Source organism: Opisthorchis viverrini, assembly GCF_000715545.1.
Source record: "Opisthorchis viverrini unplaced genomic scaffold opera_v5_473, whole genome shotgun sequence".
In the NCBI taxonomy this organism is placed as follows: Eukaryota; Metazoa; Platyhelminthes; class Trematoda; order Opisthorchiida; family Opisthorchiidae; genus Opisthorchis; species Opisthorchis viverrini.
Window position 1 is genome coordinate 147,966 of NW_008752136.1, and position 22,110 is coordinate 170,075.

The 22,110-nt window shown below is 44.4% G+C and overlaps 1 protein-coding gene across 1 annotated transcript in view; it reads right to left on the reverse strand.

The window, feature by feature from the left end:
• Positions 1 to 640: 640 nt before the first annotated feature.
• T265_11305 (hypothetical protein) overlaps positions 641 to 22,110 on the reverse strand; it is a gene marked incomplete at both ends in the record, with an annotated part of 52,068 nt that continues 30,598 nt past the window's right edge. Inside the window, 8 exons of the mRNA XM_009177929.1 lie at positions 641 to 1,445; positions 2,827 to 2,971; positions 6,921 to 7,108; positions 7,472 to 7,867; positions 10,786 to 11,138; positions 12,291 to 12,436; positions 19,108 to 19,280; positions 20,108 to 20,210. Coding sequence (XP_009176193.1) covers positions 850 to 1,445; positions 2,827 to 2,971; positions 6,921 to 7,108; positions 7,472 to 7,867; positions 10,786 to 11,138; positions 12,291 to 12,436; positions 19,108 to 19,280; positions 20,108 to 20,210 — 2,100 coding nt within the window. The remainder of the gene's footprint in view (positions 1,446 to 2,826; positions 2,972 to 6,920; positions 7,109 to 7,471; positions 7,868 to 10,785; positions 11,139 to 12,290; positions 12,437 to 19,107; positions 19,281 to 20,107; positions 20,211 to 22,110) is intronic.

Sequence of the window (22,110 nt, forward strand, 5' to 3'; positions counted from 1 at the left end):
TGATCCTCACTGTGCCTGATTGGAGACACTACAAGATATGGCTGTCAACCGATGTCAGTGGCGTTCTTGTTGTCAGTTTCTATCCAGATTGCCTGAGTGAATGTCTGGAGGTATAGGCACCTCGGAATGATTGTGGCAAGCTAGCACTAAGTCCCCCGTCCACCTTTATTCTTTTCTTTACAATAAAGCTTTCAAATGAACCATGGTTTTACGGCAGTGAAGCATCGGCGTTGAACACTGATGTCATGCTGTGGATGATGATGATTATCACCTCAGCTCTTCACACAATGCCCGCATGAATCCTTACCTCATCGACTGCAAATTAGTTCAGGAAAGCTCGCCTATATTCACTTCTTTACCAGCCAAACCTTTAAATGAATTTCGGGATCGATGCAAAATTACGAGCTCCAAACTCGCAGTTAAAGTAACCAAAATCCATTGTACTGGCACCCCGGACAGTGATTTCGGGAAACTGATGAAAATTACTGAACAATCCACTACCGGTTTCGTCCTTTTGCAGCTAATCAGACAATCTGAAAGATGGAGATGATCCCGTTAGTCAAATGAACAATTTAGGGAAGGAAAAATCTTCTGAATAACTATGACAAAAATGAAAAGAAAATTTATTCAAAGCACTTGTTTTGGGACACGGGGACATGATTGAATAGGCTTGTAAAGGGCGTATTCTCAACCATAGTCGTTAGTTCGATTGGACAGGGAAAAATAATCAGTAGCACAGTGTGAAAAATCTGGGTAACAGTAAATGCCTTGGCCACTAAAGATTGATAAAGTGAGGGTGCTTGGAATGGAGTCAGTGCACGTAAATCCGTTTGACGGGTAGCTGGAAATCTAGGTAGACTTTCTAAACCTTAGCAGATCGGCTAGTGTTCCACTCGGGAGAGTCGTTCGTCTCCCATTGGAATGATGGTCATCGTCGGAATCAAAGTCCATGTCATTTTGTTCGCTATTCGAGCTGGGACAGGAATCGAAATCATTGATGTCGTCTTTAATTTCCCCTTCTTCTCCATCATCTTCCGAGGTTGCATCGGCAGTGATCAATCGGCGACTGACATCCTCTGTCGAGGTGTGATCCTTCCTGGTTGCCGTTGAGATTTCTTCCACGGGGGACTTCATTTGGCCATGGTCTGAGTCTTTGGGGCAAGTTTTTTCACTCGGTGGCGGCTTTTCTTTGTGTTCGAGATAATCCGCTAAATTTGGAGATGCGGGGTATCTTAAACAGCTATCAGCGTCACATCTGATAGTATCTGATTCTAGCGAACTGTCCTTCGTGCTAGCCATTTCCGAATTGGAATTACCGGCTGCCACAAAGTAATCCACTAGGCGTTCATCCCAGTTCTGCACGTGATCCAGCATTTTCTCAATATATGGTTGTTTGTACCGTTTGGATATAACGGACCTTTGGAAATCTAACTGTCGGAATGTGTCTGAAGTAGAAGGAAATTCGAATGTGAGTGAGCAGACATACAACCGAACGAGACTACCCTACGTATACGCACAAAGTTTCCCACAAACGCTTCATTAAATTATTCTAGGACAACTCAATTTGGGTGAAATCAATCCCAGCTAAATTAGTGATTAGAGGGCAAGCATTGAAACAGGGTCCGTGGTCCAATCGGATCAGAGAAATGTCAGATGCTCTTGTTTAGACTCAAACCACCTACTACAGATCCAACCGTAACACAGACGGGCGGACGGATTTGATTTGTTCGCTTTGTATTCTACGGAAGAAGTGAGCTTGAACGAACTGAATCTGCTAACCATTGCTGTGTGTAATATTCAGACAATAAGGCAGGTGATACAAAAAAGGAATGACCCTCTCACCTCAGTGACTGGTTAAATATCAATAGCCCCATAAGAACAAAGGTTTCGGTCTAGATAAAAACAGATGTGACCTATCACATACATTGAACTGTTTTTTTCCTTGTTTGTACTGTACTGTTTGAACTGCGCTCATATCCTGACCTCTCTGCTCCGACTGGCTCACTTGGATCTCACTAAAAACTATTACTAGTGGATATCAGAAGACACTACATGACAAATGACCTACCACACCTTGATTTCTAGAAAAAAGTATGCAGAACACCATGAAAGATGTTAGCCTTTGATTGTGGGTGCACATGGGAGGCAGAGCCTGAGTCATTTGATTTACGAGTGACGGTCCTTCCCACTGGTCGCCTAGACCCGACCGCCAATTTCTAGCACAAGTGAACAAAACATATTCAGTTGAGTAAGAACATCATGAATGAGAGATTCGGATCGGTTCCAGGGGAGTCTGCCATCAAAACCAACTTGGTACGCAGATGAGTGTAAGTCGACGTTGTTTTTTTTATCCAATTCATCCAAACTTTCCTTATGCAGAGAAACTAGGTAAAACTGCATAGACCCAGTAATGCACAGGCGCGAGGATTCATATGGAAGCAATGATAATTGAAAACACTTTGTGTGTGCCATTGCGGTGCTCATACCCCAAGTAATTTGGGGCGCAGGATGCCAGATAAGGGAAGAAGTAGGATAAACTCATGAATTGCAACGTATGCGGCGGCTCTCTTATACGGTAAAATGTTATTTTTTAACAGCTAGATCACATTTTTTCCACAAAATAAGCCCTTAGTCAAATTGGAGAAATTTTAATTAAAGCTATGCAGAAATGTCGAAGTGAAAGGTTAGTCCCTAAATCCAAGTATGCCACCTTTGGGGCAAGGAATCGTGCAGAAACAGTGTGCTATGTTCGATATAAACAAAGACTACGGGTGACATGAGTTAGGTTCATGGGTTTTTATACAAGAAGGCTACACGAAGACTGACCTTGGTGGAGTTCGAGCGCCTGTTTTGCTGCCTCCATTTGAGCTTGTTGCACCGAACGTCCAGACCCGGTAGCCAGTCGCTGCCCACGGAAATAAACACCGACCAAATACGTACGCTGATTCGTAGGTCCATTGTGCTCTAGCACCTGTATACAGAAAAGCATGTTCAAAAGCTGGCGGGACCCCAAGTATTGGCGGGCATTGCACGAGAATCAGGGCAGACAAGAATGGATTTCATTACCACAGTTTACCTGGCATAGGCAAACACATGTTTAATAGTCACGGATCTGATAGAGGGTACATGCTTCAGCAATACGCCAGTCTTGTTTGCTGGACTGAGAAGTTGCCTGAAAAAACATGTGAGTAATGAGCTCCGAATCGCAACGGCCAACAACCCACACATGAATAATGAAACTGACTAGTACTGATAGTGCTCTACAGATGTAAGAGTCAGGCGACAGGAATACAGAAAATCCGCAGGATTTCTCACGAAAAATTATCTGATGCTGAACTGAAATCATGAATTTCCGACAAGACTAAATAAGCGAACTTAAAAAATAGGGTTTGCAGAAATCAGTTCGAAAATGGTTGCCACGTTCCGAAGCACGCATTGCAAACTTTGGGAAATGCCTGTATGCGTAACTTATTATTATTATTATTATTATTATTATTATTATTGTTATTATTCGGAGATCTAAGGATAGGAAGATCTAGAGGGAGTCATTCGATGTGAATGGGAGTTCTCAAATATTGTGACATCCAGACCTTCACTGCTAACAGATACGGCCCACTTAATTTCTACAACACTGCCTCTCCATCATTACGCGGATATAACCAGACAGCCGTTACACCTACCGACGTGATAACGTCGTTCTCAGGCCAGTCATACGACAGGTGGCCACCAGACTAATGTTGCCAGAGGTTGGCTAAAGAACAGATCGTTAGTTTGGTCGAACGAAGCTTCTCAAACAGAACGCGAGCAAAGGATCAAAAACCAGATTGCAATAGCAACATCGATCGGTTTCTTTTCAGGTTTTAGCCCATCCAGCATACATATCGTGGGGCGTCAGGATTTGAAGAACTGAATTCAGTGACTTTTATGTCGGTAAGATGCATCTCAAGCACTCTGAGTAGTCTGATAATAATATCACTCATGGAGAACCCACACGGCAGCGATGGTGACCGAAAAACATGCGATTGCTGACGCCTCCAAGCTTCTTTCATCATTCTCTCTAGAATCTTCTCCCGCTTCTCCGTAGAGCCCAAGTTTAGGCACATCAGTCTGACACCCAGAAAAGTGATTGGTTGCATACAATGCCTTGCACCTGCTGTCCCACTTTCATCAAGCGGACCCCGCCTCCCAGCTTTTATTACAGCCTTTGGAACATGAACCCTCAACAAGGTGTACATGCACGCACTCTTGGTACGCTATCGATAGGCATTTCTGCACTTTTAAAGCCCGGATGCAATATCCACATAGAGTAATGGGGCCGCAGATGATTGCGTCGTTGATGTTTCCTCGCTTGACTGGATACGTGCAAATTCTGTGGAATCCATCAGTCCACTTCCATAAGAACTCGTGTCCTTTTTTATGATTATTGCTTATGCACCAGCCAGCTGTATCATGAAAGACGACCTTTATCGAGGAATAATCCTCCTCATATCCACCCGCAAGAGTTCAGATAATCTATCAGTCGCAGTAGATTTCAGTGTACAGGTACGGCGCCATTTAGTGGTACATTTAGTCCAAGTTCAAGGCGTAAAGATAAAGGCAAACGTCTTTTACAACTTTTTGCTGACCATCAACTGTTCCTCAGCAGTACTGGGTTTAAAAGCTGTGGACGCCGTTGGGCTATCCGAAGTCCCCTACCGCTAAACAACCGTGGAGCCAAGCCGATCATATAGTTGTTAGCTAATGATCACAAGGCTCAACATACGACTACTGATCATCCTGGAATACACAGTACTTCGGAAAGTATTCTCGTCCGATATAGATTTTCACTGAATTCCCTGGGTAAACCTAAGAGGCAAAGTTACTGCTTAGCAGCAGAAAGGCTTTCTGAACCAAAACTAGCCAAACACTTCAAAACCTATTTCGTGGTGCTTTGAAATCAGCCTCTTCAGAAGATGTTAATCGTGACTGGGAAGAAATAGCAACCACTATACGTGAGGACAGAAACTTATCACGTGGTGTTTCCAAGTGCGCACATACTAGCCGGTGGATATCCTCTTGGCACATGAATTTCATCCCTCCAGGACCGCAACCTAATTCGGCTAGACGATTACCTATTAGACGCCAGGTTAAACGAAGTTTGTGTGTGGATAAGGAGACCAGGTAGAACCAGAAAGCTGAAACGATTGAGGCTGCTACAGAAGAGAATGCACTTAAACCGTTACAACTAGTCCTCAATAGAAGACGTGTCCGTTAGTGAACAAATCAAAGTTAACACCGAGGTCAGTAAGCAGATCGCTGGGGAGCATAGTTTAACCACTTCACTCGACCATTGGTTTCAATATGTGTCTTTCACTGCACTATTCTGGTGTGTGCTTCGATCCCTCAAAGTATTGCCCCAGGATTTTGAGTCCTTGTGAAACTTGAGGGTTAGAAACTTACGTCTGTGGATGGTTCTATTCACCCAGGTAGAGTCGTAGGCCGTGACTGCACTGCCACACACGTTAGTAACGAATTTCGTCGTATCTAAACGATCGTCTGTTCATCTTAACCGTAGGAGCGTTCTTACCATGTGGTTGTGGAACCGATTTAAACGTTCGATCATCGATTCGTTATGGGTATAACAGGGGTTAGGTGGCTGTAGCTTGTTCGCAAATGAGGTGATGCGTAGGCGGCCGTTTGATGAACCAAGAGGACCATAGAAGCAAGTGAAACTCATCTTATTAAGGTAGTTGGGACTTGCGCTACGTATGCCCAACTCCCACCTATCGAAGAAAGCACTTTAAACTAAGACATATCATCCGCGAAAGGCTGGCAGGGGACAGGCCAAGACTTGCCAACACGGAATGAAGGCGGTCAGCCTCAAACTGAGAGCTGTGAGTATGGTGGGCTTATGTTAAGTAAGACTCTTAATGGACGTAGGGTGGATTCCACACGTGACCCTAAGTTAATATGACGCTTAGACGCGTTCGTCTGATCACCATTCCGAGGGGCATTATCCTTATCTGGATCGTTTTCCATATGGACATAACGTTGTTTGTGACAAGTGCCTGCCATTACCTTTTCTTTAGACTCCTGACTGGGAAATTCTTCCTCATGGCTGTATGGTAGCTAAGTATTTGCTACCGTTGCGTTATCGTCGACGATGGTGTTCTTGTACCACTTTCGGAACGCCAGTATCTTGATGGAATTCACTTTTCCATGTGTACAATTTCGCGGCTATTGATAGAACAGCGAAAAAGTTTCAAATATCGTTTGTTTACCGCATGATCCCTGCTCAGCGTTAGAAGTGAACGACTGGCCAATCGCCATAGTCCAACAACAAGGGGCGCACACCGGGTTTAAAGAGTCGGTTAATCTTCAAACCCAGCTGCCATACAATGATGGCCCAATGAATTGAGTGTGCATTTATGCTTGCGGTCACTGACTGACTTCCTACCGAGCATGCGTGTTTATCTGGTTTTCGCTCACCTGAAATGGACCAGTCTTGTATTAAGACCGTCGCGCACAGGTGTGTGCCCTAACGCGTTCGCGTTTCCACACATCTTTGCTCCACTTATTACAAAAAATCCGTTGTTCCGTGGTTCCAGTTCAAGTGCTAACAGCCCTGATGAGACGAATATGGTCATTTGCACTGAATCCAGCCGAATCCCAAGTTTATACGATCTGTTTCAAATAAAATGAGCTGCACCAAGCCACCTCATATTTCATTTGGTAAGATATTCGAGATATCGCAATACGTTGTTGCTTAGAAGCAACTGCTCATAAGTTTGCTGGAGAGTTTTCAGAAAAACAAGACAACAGCCTCGATGAGGTTCATATTAAGATCGATGCATCGACGGTTGAGTAAACCTAGTGCTTCAAACTAGCTGGTTCTAAAATAGGAGTTACTAAACAAAGATGCAAGTGAACAGAACACTTACCTTGTAGTGCGCGATCTCTGGATCCTCATGTAGGGAACGGAAAGTCAAACAGCACTGCTGTAGCTTTGATTTGGCATCATTCCATTCCTGTTTCAGGATAAATTCAACCAGCCGTGGCCAGAAACACACTTGGCAAAACCGTTCGACCCATGTCAGATCTTTGTCGACAAACAGAGCGCCGATAAATGCTGTGGTAGAAAATAAACATTCACCGGAATTTAACTGTATCTGAAGGGAAAATCACTCAATAACACCCTGAATGACAAAGAAAGTTGTCCTCACAGAAAATGATAAAATATTTTAATGTGTGTACTAGTTGTGTTAGTAGTCATCACCACTGGGCGGTACATAAAATCTTTTTCAGTATCTCGATCTCTTTACGGACTAAGCCCTTCCTTTCACGGGACTATAATCGAAGAGAACCTCGCCAATGACAGTTCAAATATCTATGAAGCCAGGAGTTGAAGGTACTACGAAAACAGGATTCACACAATCGATGGTGGTCTCAGAAAGGGGGCACACCAATCACCCTATGAGAAATGAGTGCTTACCCTCCAACAAGTCTGCTCGGTACTTTACATTTTGGTTCTGTGCGGCGATTGCTGCCTGACTGGATTTGGACAAGGCAGTCGAGCTGAGTGGCTGAGTTTGTTGGCTGCGTTTGCCACCCTTCTCACCCCCTTCACAGTCCGTTTTGGTGGTACTGTTATCTTCGCGACGGATAACAAATTGGTCCAGTCCGAGCTCCGAACAAACCGCTGCTTGCGTGTATTTATTGACCAACGAATTTTTCAACAACGATAAGTGTCCCTCATGGTGGCGAGGAAAGTGGCGAAACAGATAGTCGGTTGAAACGTACTTTAGCAGGGAATCACCGAGGAATTCCAAACGCTGATTGTCACCACTTAAAAAAGAGTGAATGAGATAAAATGTGAGGGAATTCCATACTACAATAAATCATTTACAACAATCACACAGTAGGAATCAAGTAAATTGAGCCGGGGCGTTTGAATTGGGCCCGGATCTGTCAAATATGAACGGCGAGCTGGGGGACAATCGCCTTACAAAGTGTGGACGAAAACCATGGAGCAATCAACTACGGATGGCGGCGACTGCCCTGTAACAGTAGATTTGGGCAGTGCACATCTTTGGCACTGCCAAGATATGAACCCCCGATACCTACAAAAAGGGGAAAGCGTCTTGTCACTACCCTACCAACGTACCCTAAAAATACCCAAATAACCGCGTCTGGACGGTTGAAACATGGTTTTACACTGGACGATGTAGTTGCCTGACTCTTCAAACGACGGCACAGGGACATAAACTGCGTAAATCCCGCACCAACTACACCTCACGTTTCCAGTTTACGGCACCAACATTCATGGTGTAGCTCTGGCGATATAGATATACATCTACAGTCAAACAAGCAGGCTGGGCTGTTTTGATTTTTAACGCTATTGTCCAATTTTAGTTGGTTGGTGGTCGACCGTTATAAGAATCGGCACACCTCGATAGTGGTTCACTACTGTAGCCCAACGAAACCGCGAAGTAGAAGATGACTGAAGTTTGTTGCAGATGGAACAAATTTTACCGCTGCTATCCTTTTAGCAACCAACGCTACACAACGGCAAGCTAAACCCAAACATCCTGTTTTCGCCATTATGATACCTGACTTGACCATTTTATTAACGGGAAACCTATGGCAATCTATAAGAACGGCAGAATCAAAGTAAGGTGGCAGTGAAGATGGATTAGTCTACCAAGAATTTAATACAGTAAACGTGTTCCTTTGTCAGCACGACAGAGCTTGGATGGTTGACTGACAGCGAAGTTCGGTCACAGTCTGAACACGGGTGTCACCGGTAATGTGTCACCTTCAGTTCACTGCAAGGTATACACAACTTATCGTGGATAACGACATGTTGATGCTTACCGAGTTGATCTATTTACCTGGAGTTGCGTGCCGCAACAAAAGGCCTAAGGGTTTTATTCTGCTGCAGTTGCGCGTGTAATGAAGAAAGTCAACACATCTAATCCGAGCAAAACAATTACAAACCAAGTGCCAGAAGCGGTGAGAATAGTCTCCAAAAGTACATACAATGTGTAAAAATTGAAGCCCGTTTTCCGAATCGTCATCGCACGAGCCAGGACGCGTAGATGTTTGAAGCTAATGCCCAAATTTTCTTCCAGTATCGGCAGTTTCTAGGAGATAGATGGAGAAACACAAAGGAGCAGAAATAAGGCCGTTTAACATTTGACAGGAAAACAACAAAGTTTCCAAACGGCTTCGGATGGTTCGTTGGGCGTGCAAAAAACTCGAATGAATGTAGGAAAATTAGGTTAGGGATAGGGTAAGAAAATGCGTTCACAAAGATTACTGCCTTAGAGCAGATAATTTGAACGACCCATTTCTTGGGATGACTATATCTGGGAAGCAACCAGAATGCGCTCCCTCAATCGGCTCATCGTTATTAGGCAAGGAGTCGGCAAGTTCTGAAAACCTCAGCCATGTTTCACCAGGTTTATAGCGTTGCTGCGTTCGGAGCTGAAACTCGCCGTACATTTGGGTAGAAGACACATTTTTGGCTCTTCTGATAATCATCTAGAAATCGCAGTTTGGACGGAAAATCATAATAGATCCAAAGGTGTTTTTGAACGTGAGTCATGACCTAACCAGTCTCTCGGACAGTCTCGGAAAATTTGATCACCAGGAAATAGACGGATTATTGGATTGAAGCGTGATGGATGGCCAGATAATTCTCCAACTATTGGCTTGGGATTTCAACCGGACATCTTTAATAGGATTCCGCAAAGTTCGGCTGAACGCGTTTGTTGATCTTAATGAAGCGATTAAAAAACCGGGATGCCAATGGACAAAACAACGAGTGTAAATGTTGTGCAGTCCTAAATAGGCGTCAGGCAGGACTAGACGCTACATACACTCGTACAAACGGGACTGTTTCATTCAGTAAATTAATACCAAGAATTGATAAAGTTCGTAAACCATATGATACCATTTGTGTAACCTATCAACTCAATCAAGAGCTCGTTTTTAGCGAAATACACTCATTTGCAAACGAGTGTTTGCAAGTTCGTACAGAACAAATAGGTAAGGCACTCGGCTTTTTCGATGGAAAAGCTCCTCAATGTCTTTCTACCTACCTCTGGAATGAATGCTTGTCAGATTTCCAGCATTTATTTTCTCTTAAAATGGGCCGGGAGGGCTACCATTCAGCTCCCAGAGCTGCGGAAACCATCATCAAATACCACAACGGAATGGATCAGATCAGTGAGTCCAAACGAGTAAGCAACATCGCATCTATTTGGTTATTACGTCCTACAAGTCCATGACTGTTTCGTCCATCTTGGGGCACATCGGATAGGCACGACCCCCGAATTTCCGTTAAACTAAATTGGGCGTGATTAAAAAATACACTCATTTGGTTTTAAGAAGAACAAAACCGGCAATGGAAAGTTGAAGGGGTCTCGACAACTTTATGAGTAGTGTTCCGTCAAAAAAATACACTGTAATGTCTCGAATATCGTACCAATTGAAACATGGGGGTGCCTTTGTAAATCGCCTTCACTTGAGGAATACCATGGACGAGCGATTGAGGTGGAAGTTATTTGAGCCTTCAGTTAAAACCAAATTAGTGTATAAATGAATATATGGTATTCACCTTAGAACTACGAACACTTCATCTGAGACGTTGGCAGGGACTATAATCGAAGAGAACCTCGCCAATGACAGTTCAAATATCTATGAAGCCAGGAGTTGAAGGTACTACGAAAACAGGATTCACACAATCGATGGTGGTCTCAGAAAGGGGGCACACCAATCACCCTATGAGAAATGAGTGCTTACCCTCCAACAAGTCTGCTCGGTACTTTACATTTTGGTTCTGTGCGGCGATTGCTGCCTGACTGGATTTGGACAAGGCAGTCGAGCTGAGTGGCTGAGTTTGTTGGCTGCGTTTGCCACCCTTCTCACCCCCTTCACAGTCCGTTTTGGTGGTACTGTTATCTTCGCGACGGATAACAAATTGGTCCAGTCCGAGCTCCGAACAAACCGCTGCTTGCGTGTATTTATTGACCAACGAATTTTTCAACAACGATAAGTGTCCCTCATGGTGGCGAGGAAAGTGGCGAAACAGATAGTCGGTTGAAACGTACTTTAGCAGGGAATCACCGAGGAATTCCAAACGCTGATTGTCACCACTTAAAAAAGAGTGAATGAGATAAAATGTGAGGGAATTCCATACTACAATAAATCATTTACAACAATCACACAGTAGGAATCAAGTAAATTGAGCCGGGGCGTTTGAATTGGGCCCGGATCTGTCAAATATGAACGGCGAGCTGGGGGACAATCGCCTTACAAAGTGTGGACGAAAACCATGGAGCAATCAACTACGGATGGCGGCGACTGCCCTGTAACAGTAGATTTGGGCAGTGCACATCTTTGGCACTGCCAAGATATGAACCCCCGATACCTACAAAAAGGGGAAAGCGTCTTGTCACTACCCTACCAACGTACCCTAAAAATACCCAAATAACCGCGTCTGGACGGTTGAAACATGGTTTTACACTGGACGATGTAGTTGCCTGACTCTTCAAACGACGGCACAGGGACATAAACTGCGTAAATCCCGCACCAACTACACCTCACGTTTCCAGTTTACGGCACCAACATTCATGGTGTAGCTCTGGCGATATAGATATACATCTACAGTCAAACAAGCAGGCTGGGCTGTTTTGATTTTTAACGCTATTGTCCAATTTTAGTTGGTTGGTGGTCGACCGTTATAAGAATCGGCACACCTCGATAGTGGTTCACTACTGTAGCCCAACGAAACCGCGAAGTAGAAGATGACTGAAGTTTGTTGCAGATGGAACAAATTTTACCGCTGCTATCCTTTTAGCAACCAACGCTACACAACGGCAAGCTAAACCCAAACATCCTGTTTTCGCCATTATGATACCTGACTTGACCATTTTATTAACGGGAAACCTATGGCAATCTATAAGAACGGCAGAATCAAAGTAAGGTGGCAGTGAAGATGGATTAGTCTACCAAGAATTTAATACAGTAAACGTGTTCCTTTGTCAGCACGACAGAGCTTGGATGGTTGACTGACAGCGAAGTTCGGTCACAGTCTGAACACGGGTGTCACCGGTAATGTGTCACCTTCAGTTCACTGCAAGGTATACACAACTTATCGTGGATAACGACATGTTGATGCTTACCGAGTTGATCTATTTACCTGGAGTTGCGTGCCGCAACAAAAGGCCTAAGGGTTTTATTCTGCTGCAGTTGCGCGTGTAATGAAGAAAGTCAACACATCTAATCCGAGCAAAACAATTACAAACCAAGTGCCAGAAGCGGTGAGAATAGTCTCCAAAAGTACATACAATGTGTAAAAATTGAAGCCCGTTTTCCGAATCGTCATCGCACGAGCCAGGACGCGTAGATGTTTGAAGCTAATGCCCAAATTTTCTTCCAGTATCGGCAGTTTCTAGGAGATAGATGGAGAAACACAAAGGAGCAGAAATAAGGCCGTTTAACATTTGACAGGAAAACAACAAAGTTTCCAAACGGCTTCGGATGGTTCGTTGGGCGTGCAAAAAACTCGAATGAATGTAGGAAAATTAGGTTAGGGATAGGGTAAGAAAATGCGTTCACAAAGATTACTGCCTTAGAGCAGATAATTTGAACGACCCATTTCTTGGGATGACTATATCTGGGAAGCAACCAGAATGCGCTCCCTCAATCGGCTCATCGTTATTAGGCAAGGAGTCGGCAAGTTCTGAAAACCTCAGCCATGTTTCACCAGGTTTATAGCGTTGCTGCGTTCGGAGCTGAAACTCGCCGTACATCTGGGTAGAAGACACATTTTTGGCTCTTCTGATAATCATCTAGAAATCGCAGTTTGGACGGAAAATCATAATAGATCCAAAGGTGTTTTTGAACGTGAGTCATGACCTAACCAGTCTCTCGGACAGTCTCGGAAAATTTGATCACCAGGAAATAGACGGATTATTGGATTGAAGCGTGATGGATGGCCAGATAATTCTCCAACTATTGGCTTGGGATTTCAACCGGACATCTTTAATAGGATTCCGCAAAGTTCGGCTGAACGCGTTTGTTGATCTTAATGAAGCGATTAAAAAACCGGGATGCCAATGGACAAAACAACGAGTGTAAATGTTGTGCAGTCCTAAATAGGCGTCAGGCAGGACTAGACGCTACATACACTCGTACAAACGGGACTGTTTCATTCAGTAAATTAATACCAAGAATTGATAAAGTTCGTAAACCATATGATACCATTTGTGTAACCTATCAACTCAATCAAGAGCTCGTTTTTAGCGAAATACACTCATTTGCAAACGAGTGTTTGCAAGTTCGTACAGAACAAATAGGTAAGGCACTCGGCTTTTTCGATGGAAAAGCTCCTCAATGTCTTTCTACCTACCTCTGGAATGAATGCTTGTCAGATTTCCAGCATTTATTTTCTCTTAAAATGGGCCGGGAGGGCTACCATTCAGCTCCCAGAGCTGCGGAAACCATCATCAAATACCACAACGGAATGGATCAGATCAGTGAGTCCAAACGAGTAAGCAACATCGCATCTATTTGGTTATTACGTCCTACAAGTCCATGACTGTTTCGTCCATCTTGGGGCACATCGGATAGGCACGACCCCCGAATTTCCGTTAAACTAAATTGGGCGTGATTAAAAAATACACTCATTTGGTTTTAAGAAGAACAAAACCGGCAATGGAAAGTTGAAGGGGTCTCGACAACTTTATGAGTAGTGTTCCGTCAAAAAAATACACTGTAATGTCTCGAATATCGTACCAATTGAAACATGGGGGTGCCTTTGTAAATCGCCTTCACTTGAGGAATACCATGGACGAGCGATTGAGGTGGAAGTTATTTGAGCCTTCAGTTAAAACCAAATTAGTGTATAAATGAATATATGGTATTCACCTTAGAACTACGAACACTTCATCTGAGACGTTGGCAGTTGACGGTAGCCATTTCACTCGTAGCTTATATATATATAAGTACGGTTCGGTTCTGTTTTTCGGACGTCAGGCACTCAACCATCAAAACGTCAGTTAGGTATTCTCAGTATAATGAGGTGCAAATGGCCAGAAGCTGAAATAGTCAGTCCCCATCTATAACAGGCCGGAACACATGCGACAACTGTTTCGTCGTGAAATAGAACACCGAGCTAGTTCAGCGGCATTCTCCGCGGTCATGCTTTTACGACCAGGGTCCTGGTTGAAAAGTATGTTTCGCCCTCTTTTCCACATCTGGACACTAGAGCACTTTTACTCTTCATGGAATGCTGTGAAACAGTGCACCAAGCGGTTTAGGTCTACTACAGGATTCATAAGATGAAAGTGCGAATACTTTACATTCTAACACTGCTCGGAAGCTATCAGAACGCTAGTCTTACCTATTTACTACGCTGTTGCATAGCAGTGATGCAATAAGGAAAGACACAATTAAGGGTGTTAAAATCGTTGCCTGTACGATCCTACTGGACCGCAGATACACAGGCCACATTGTGCTCGACCAGAATGTAACCGAGCGGCAAAAGAAAGTTCCTTTTCACTTACCCCATACGTAAATAGATCATGTATTGCGACGCGACTCATAAACATGCACTGGTGAAAGTTCCCACGACATACGAATCTCAAAGATCAAAATCGTACTGGTTATCTCGTATAGTCCTATGTAATTCATCATCTTGACCCAAAGCAGGCCATCAATTCTGAAGTGCGGCGTCCCAGAGCACCTGGACGCATCCTAAGCGAGCAATATTCTTGCACCTGAACGGTAAGTCTGGTTTTCCCGATGCTCCGAGCAAAGACTCAAAACCGACTTGGTCGTTACGATAGAGGGATCGGTTGTCAAGGCTTGGGTTAATCGTTCAGCTGTAGCACCCTTTCGGTGCCTAGCTTCCATGCCACCCGAAGGTTGCACGAGGGCTGGGATACTGCCAGGTTGCCCAAGCCTAGACAGGGGAAGTCGAGAGGCAGAGGTCGGGTTTGAACCGCGGACCTTCCGGTCAGTAAATTCACGCTCTAACCACTTGGACCATCTCGCCGCTTGGGTTATGTTAAACCTGGATACTTTCCAAATTGTGTTGAATAGGTACGTCTTTATTTCTGAAACCTGTGTATCAACCAACAGAAAACGGCCATGGGGATGTAACCTGGGTCGTCAGAAATATGATCTTGTTCACCTAGAAAAACCGGCAGATTCAACTTTGGTTTATTTCGATGGCGCAAACTATTAGAGTCGAGCTACAATGGTCAACACAGACGTCAATTCTGTAAGGCATTTTATTTCATTCATCCAGTTACGACCAGATACTGGTTCAGAGTGGTAAGCTACATGCTGCTAGTGACGCCGACAAAGACCTTACTATATTGTTCTGGTGAGTCCAAAGGGGGGAAACACAGCTCTTATCAGAGCTCATCAGCAGTCCACATTTTTGGCCGTACAGGGGTTCGAACTCCGGACATCTGACCTACCAGAAGAGTGTGTTACCATTACTCCGCCAGCGCATGTGAATTTTCACGCATGAACAGGCGAACGTGTTCACGCTTCGGCGGTATGACTGGTATTCCCGACTGGTCGAACGACGACCCAGTAACTGGTTGTGACCCGTCTGTCAGGATTTCCAGTCAGTTAGCACTAAAAACGTTTGAAATCTGCCTGGACATTTTTTCTTACTGTTGTGGGTGGTTGTAGGATATGCAGCGTTCACATGCATAATTCCGCCAGCATTGGAGGATGGCTGTTCACACGAGAGTGATATGAACACTACATATCCCGCAAACCACGCACAAGCCTTTATTGAGTCATTTGCACTAGGATTCAAACCAAATCGACTAACAGCGATGACGTACATTAGGTATGCAGCAGTTTATCGTCCTTTCTTTGTTTCGGTTTTCCCTTCCGACCATCTGAATAACACATGTTATCAGTCGCCCACTTAGATGCGTCATTGAGTTCGAGTGAACAACTGTCAAACTGGCCTCACTTCCAAGGATGTGGGTGCCATCGGCGACTCACTTATCCTTGGTTTTCTAGGATGTGAATCACATCACATCACAACACTGACCATTTCATTCCATCAGAATGTTAGGTATTTTGGAATTCTAAGGGAGCTTTTGGTTGCCGCTTATTGACTGACGTATTTGCCGACAAAGTAGTGCTAGTATTGACCAGGAAGTAATTTCTACCATACTCCGAACGTATCCTGGGATCCGATTCAACTCAAATCCACTCAAGCAGCAGAAACAAAACTCAAGTGCCCATAAGACATATTTGGGTCAAGAAGCGACAGTGAATATCCAGAAGCTCCTTCTACTCACAACATGCTTCACTTGTCCAGTTCAGACTTTCTTCATGAACATCCATGTTAATCAATAGCAGTCCGCCTCAACAGCTGGGAGTCGTGATCAGCAGAATGATCTAAACGTTCATGAAAACTACCATCATACAAATCTTGGGCTGGTAATCGATTCAGCAGACCAGTGATATCCACCATCATTGATAGCATAATATCAGTGCTGAACATCGATACCTCCCCGCCGTGGAACCATAGTTTAATTGAAAGCAAGGAAGCAAGCAGGAAGCAAGGGATCTCGTTCCAGCCTATAGCCATATATCTCCAGACACTCAGTCAGGCAACCTCGATTGCGACCGAAAAAAAGAAAGTCACCGAAATCGAGTAGCGACAATATTTTGCAACATCAGCCAAGCATAGAGGAAAGCGGGCGTACCCAGTCTTAAGAGACAGGTGGCACCTAAGGTGTACAAACATTACGTTAGAGTTTCCACACCCTTCTGTAAAGTCAAAGATTGAGCCGTTGTGAATTAGGCACGGCAAATGGCAAGCGCAATATATGATGGTAGATACATTCTCCGACCAACCTCGTTACTGCACAAACGAACATTCTTTCGCTAACTGTCTCGTGACAGAAGGCCAAACGAGCTATAGTTCCGAGGAACTGAAGTCTCAGATAATGGTTCACAGAGGCAACACCTCACGACATTACAATGGGCACAGTCTGCTGTGAATGTTCATTGAGGTTAAGAGAAGTGGCACTCAGCTGCAGATATCTAAGATTAGGCACGCGATCCAAACCTCTTCTATTCCAGTACAGCTGGGGTTAACACAAAGAGCTTCATAGCCTTGCATGCCACTGCATTGGTTACAGCCGGCGTGTTCAGTAACTGTGTATCCATGGGCACACTTTGTGGATGCAAAGCGTATGCCAAAAGACGGAATGACTTCCGTCATTTCATTCAAAAACAGGCGTGTACTTTTCTCCAGGTGGGAGACTGCTATCAGTTTATTCTGAGTCAACAGGGTTTTGTCGGCAATTGTTAGAACACGCAGACTTCGGGAACTTTAATGTTTGCCTAGTTACCCCGCCGACCGCAGAAAATATCTTAGTCGGATGCGTTTTGTAGGGAAGCTTTTGGAGAACTCCCCACATATTTTCACACACCAATAAGTTAGAAAACACATAGAACTCATTATATGCACAAAGACTCGGGGCATTCTTTGCTGAAAATGAGCGACAAGGAAAAAGGATCGCTCAACAAAAATAAATCTACCATCGAAGTTCGGAAGAGAAGGTTTCGGGTTACCGTTCCCTTAGCACCTGATGGAGTGCAAAGATGTGGCCAACGTAACGTCTACGGGACCAAGTCAACGCTTCACGGATCATCTTAATACGACGTTAAGAATCTTGTTACTTGCTTTGTGATTACCACATTCGCCGTGGGTCCCTTTTTCTTCAAAATGGGTACTACTACCTATTCACCATACTTGTCTGAAACGATCTCCTTCTACGACTAGAGGCAATGATATCAGACAAATGCCGACTGTGAATTCCATCCTTGAGTAAGTCGAGCGGGAGGTCGTCCGGATAAGGATCTCGGTGGCGCTCAACGGAATCCACGCAGTCATAAACTTTCAGTGAGAGCAACCTGGCTAAGTAGTGGCACGTGGCTACGAGGATTGTGATTAAGGGTGCTCCTGAGGAATCCTTCTCCACTAGATATAAATGATACATTATGGTCTTTGACGGTCACACTCACGGGGGTTTTTCAGAAAAACGAATTCTTCGATTTCTTCGATTTCTTTAACCTTCCGCATCCACTGGGTTTCACGTTAGCATGTACAATGATGCTCGTTTGATATCTGATAATCCGCAATTGCGTTCTACTCCGGACCACAGGAAAGCTCTGAGATACATACAAGGTCACTTTTCTACCTAATATCCAATGTTTTTAGAGAGCTAGCTGCACCGTGCAACTAACTAAACTTCCAGTATTAAGATGTGGCGATCGTATCCCAGTGAGATTCGACGTACGACCAACTGGGAGTCAGAATATGGATCTGATTAGTTGGTTTGAATTAACGGCCCTTTGGCTGCCAAGCGAAATGCTCGCTACTTCCACGGGCTCGAAAGGTGATAGTACACGCGCACCAGATCAGAATGGTTACAACTGTTCAAAGTGGGCAGCGACTGATCAACGCCAGTAGCAACTGAAGGCAACGTGATTGAGTTGGGTTGGTTCGCCGTTGCAGGGCACCAAGTACGGAAAGATTGTGGTTATTCTGGAAGTTGGTACTGCATGAAAAGAGCTTGTGACCAACAGATGCTGCCGTCCGCACCTAGTCAAGTCCATGTCGACCATCCTGTTGAGTCTCGGGTACACTAATTCTGTTCACACGCGCGCCATACTCCCTTAATCACGAACACGTCTGAACCTTTAGCCATGAAAAATATGTGCTATCATAGGTACAAAGTAGATACTAGAACAATTTACGATGGTTAGTATATAACGAAAACAAGAAGGAACATGTCTGGAGCATAAGTAAAAAACACCGCCGTTCGTGCCAACTAAGCACCCCAGGCGAAATCGCCACCCATTCGTCGACTAATCTCGACTGATGTGGCATCAAACACCATGGGACAGCTTGCAGGCAACAAAGCGAAAAAGCAAAAGCCTTAAGCGCAACAGACGCCGAAACGTCCTAATCGCGATGAACCTGCAGCAGATAACTATCCATGAGTAGCCATCTGGTTGAAATGACTGAACGAAAACACCACAACAAACAATATGATTTGAACGATAACTCACCTTGAGCATAGGCACGTTTACTGCCCACGAACGGTCACCATCAGGACACTGAGATTGCAAAGGGTGTGGTGGGATCTTTACCCACACACGATGTATTCTAGGTTCGTCGCCGAAAAGAACTGCACCGAAAATGCGGTCGACTTCGTCCAGTCCAGCATCCAAGGCAATGGCAGCTGGAATGGCAGGAGGGTCGTAGAATCGAAGTGATCATGGAAGGGACATTTTATAAGCACAAAAAAACATTCAACACCAGCATCCTTTCTGTGCGTTACTACCAGACAGTGCTCGATAAAATCGATGGCTACAAGCTCACCCGGGCATAAGGCTGCCATCTGAAACCACTGACTCAAAGACATCGATCCGCACCCAGTGACAATAAAAAGTCGCGCGAGCAGTCGCAACCAGAGTAGTTCATCGTCCGACACTTATTGGAAACCACCGATCGTATGAAAACTGCAATCGGCCTTCTAGTCCGCATATCTAACAGGTTACTTGGATTAGCAAGGGGAAACTGCCGTCACGAAATGAAAACCGTGGTTGCGTAGACAGCAGTAGGTGCTCTTTTCGTCGGCGATACTTTAGAGCCATGTCTAGTGAACGGCAATACGTAAACTCCGGCAAGGATGCCGCAAAAGACATCTAGGTTATTGTGTGAATCCACAATGTCGCGTGCTTTGTACAGTTTCGTGCCTCTCATTTATCGGAAAAAGTCTCTCAACATAGGTATAGGTAATGTGATGGTTAACTGTGCCATCACTTCTCCCAGAAAGACAGATCTTATATCACGTAATGACGAAACCTATAGCCATACTAAAGCCCACTCCCACGGAGTTTTTTTTGCAAATATTGCCTCTATAGGAAACCACTATGCATTAACCATGCTGGAGATGGAAAGCGTAGCTTTCAAAAAATGTTGAGAGGTTGGAACAACTAAGCAATGCAACATTTTTTCGGACAAGTATCGGGACAAACTTAAGAAAACAACTCATAACAGACTCACCCATGAGTGCCTCAAAAGCATCAGACCGAGCATATATAAAGGTGGAATCATAGCAGAAGTCGACACTGTGAGTGTAGAGTAGGAATTTGTGGATGCCCAATCGCTGCCATGGAAGGAAAGAAGAATTATACGCATGAGATACCGATGAACAATAAGTACCTGCATTCATGGAGAACTTAGTCTCCCCGACCGTATTCCCCAAGTACTTCTAATTTGGGGAACAGCCAATACCGACCCACTTAGGGCATCATGATCTGTTCTCAGATGCTAACCCAGTCGTGACAGTGAGACAGTTCATCCTCGCCAGGTGGAAAACAATCGCATCCCAACGCCCGCCTACGACATCGTCATCAGCTATTTTTTGGACTACAGCGCTACGGGCTCCGCACGAGCAATCCATGTTGAGTCGAAGTGGATAAACAAGATTAGACAGTCGGGAAGTTCGGTAGCGTGGGGTAAGTAGTGGAAGGGAACATGACGGAAATTCCAGTTAGTAGGGCTACAAACGCTTCAACTTTCGATTGAAGCTGTACATCGGCAAACAAGGAGTCGACGATGGGAACAAGGTTTGTTAAAGTATGACTTCTATAAGCGACTGACAACTTCCTGTCTGTAGAAATTTAGATTGCCATAGACATCCATTCGCACATAACAAGAACAGTTAGCTGTCATCACTAGTCCACAGAATCTGATTCTCTCGGAACGTATTCAGCTCCTGCGCACTAGCGATGGTTGAGAAGCCGAGTTGCTTTGCATTCACATTGTTATTAGTCTTGCAAAACAGATTATTGGGAGGGAGTACAACGTGAATGTATTGCTTTGCACATTTTGCTATTCTCTCCTGTGACATTTATCCACTAGGCTTTCTCAGACAGTTACTTCAAGGTGCAACATATAAAGTGCCCATGAGTGAGGATTAGTTTTACGCAATAACTAGTAATAACAAGAATCCTGTTCCGCTCGAAGGTAAATCGGAGGTCATTCAGTTGGAGGAAAAAGTGGAATCGGTTAGGGCCATCCTAGTACAGTTGAAAACCAAAAACGGAGTCATCAAGTGCTATTAAGATGAAAGATCCCACTACAACCCAATGGGACGACGGTCGAGAAGGAGAACCAATATGAATAACACTTAATAAAAGGTCGGGTTTCAAGATTTCAGTTTAGGTGACTAAACCACATGTATCTACAATATCTTTTTCGCCAGAGGGAACACTGCTGATAAAAAGGGAGTATCTGTTTAACAGTGACGTTTGAAAATGGTGTCCATCGTGAAGCAGTACTAAACTCATCGTGAGGGACAAAATTAATCACATTGTGATTACTCGAAAAAGACAATACATTAATACATCCATGGAAAAACAAGTAACTGGGTCCTACTCATAAGTAAATTGTTAAACAACGCATATAACTAGTGCTTATGACAAACAAAGGGTTAAACAGTTAGAGCATGCCCTGCTGACCAAGGCCGTCAGGATGTGACTGAAGGAAAATTTTGCTACGCTGTAAGCAAATTGTGGTGTAAGACCATTGGCGTTATTGTGCGGTTTCAGCACACAGAATGCCAGGGAAAATCGAGCGCACTCGGCGATGGCATAGTAACATTGGCAGGAAGTTTTCATCCCGGTTGGCTGAGTGCTTATGACAAACAAAGGGTTAAACAGTTAGAGCATGCCCTGCTGACCAAGGCCGTCAGGATGTGACTGAAGGAAAATTTTGCTACGCTGTAAGCAAATTGTGGTGTAAGACCATTGGCGTTATTGTGCGGTTTCAGCACACAGAATGCCAGGGAAAATCGAGCGCACTCGGCGATGGCATAGTAACATTGGCAGGAAGTTTTCATCCTCTCCGGTTGGCTGATCCTATCCCGTGTACCCAACGGGGACCAAGCGGTCTCTCGGCCCCCGCTGTGATATTGACATCAAAACGACAAGGGGAATATGAATTCACTGCAACAAATCTTGCTTCAAAAGTGCGGTTCTCAGTATGTGACGTCTGCGATATAT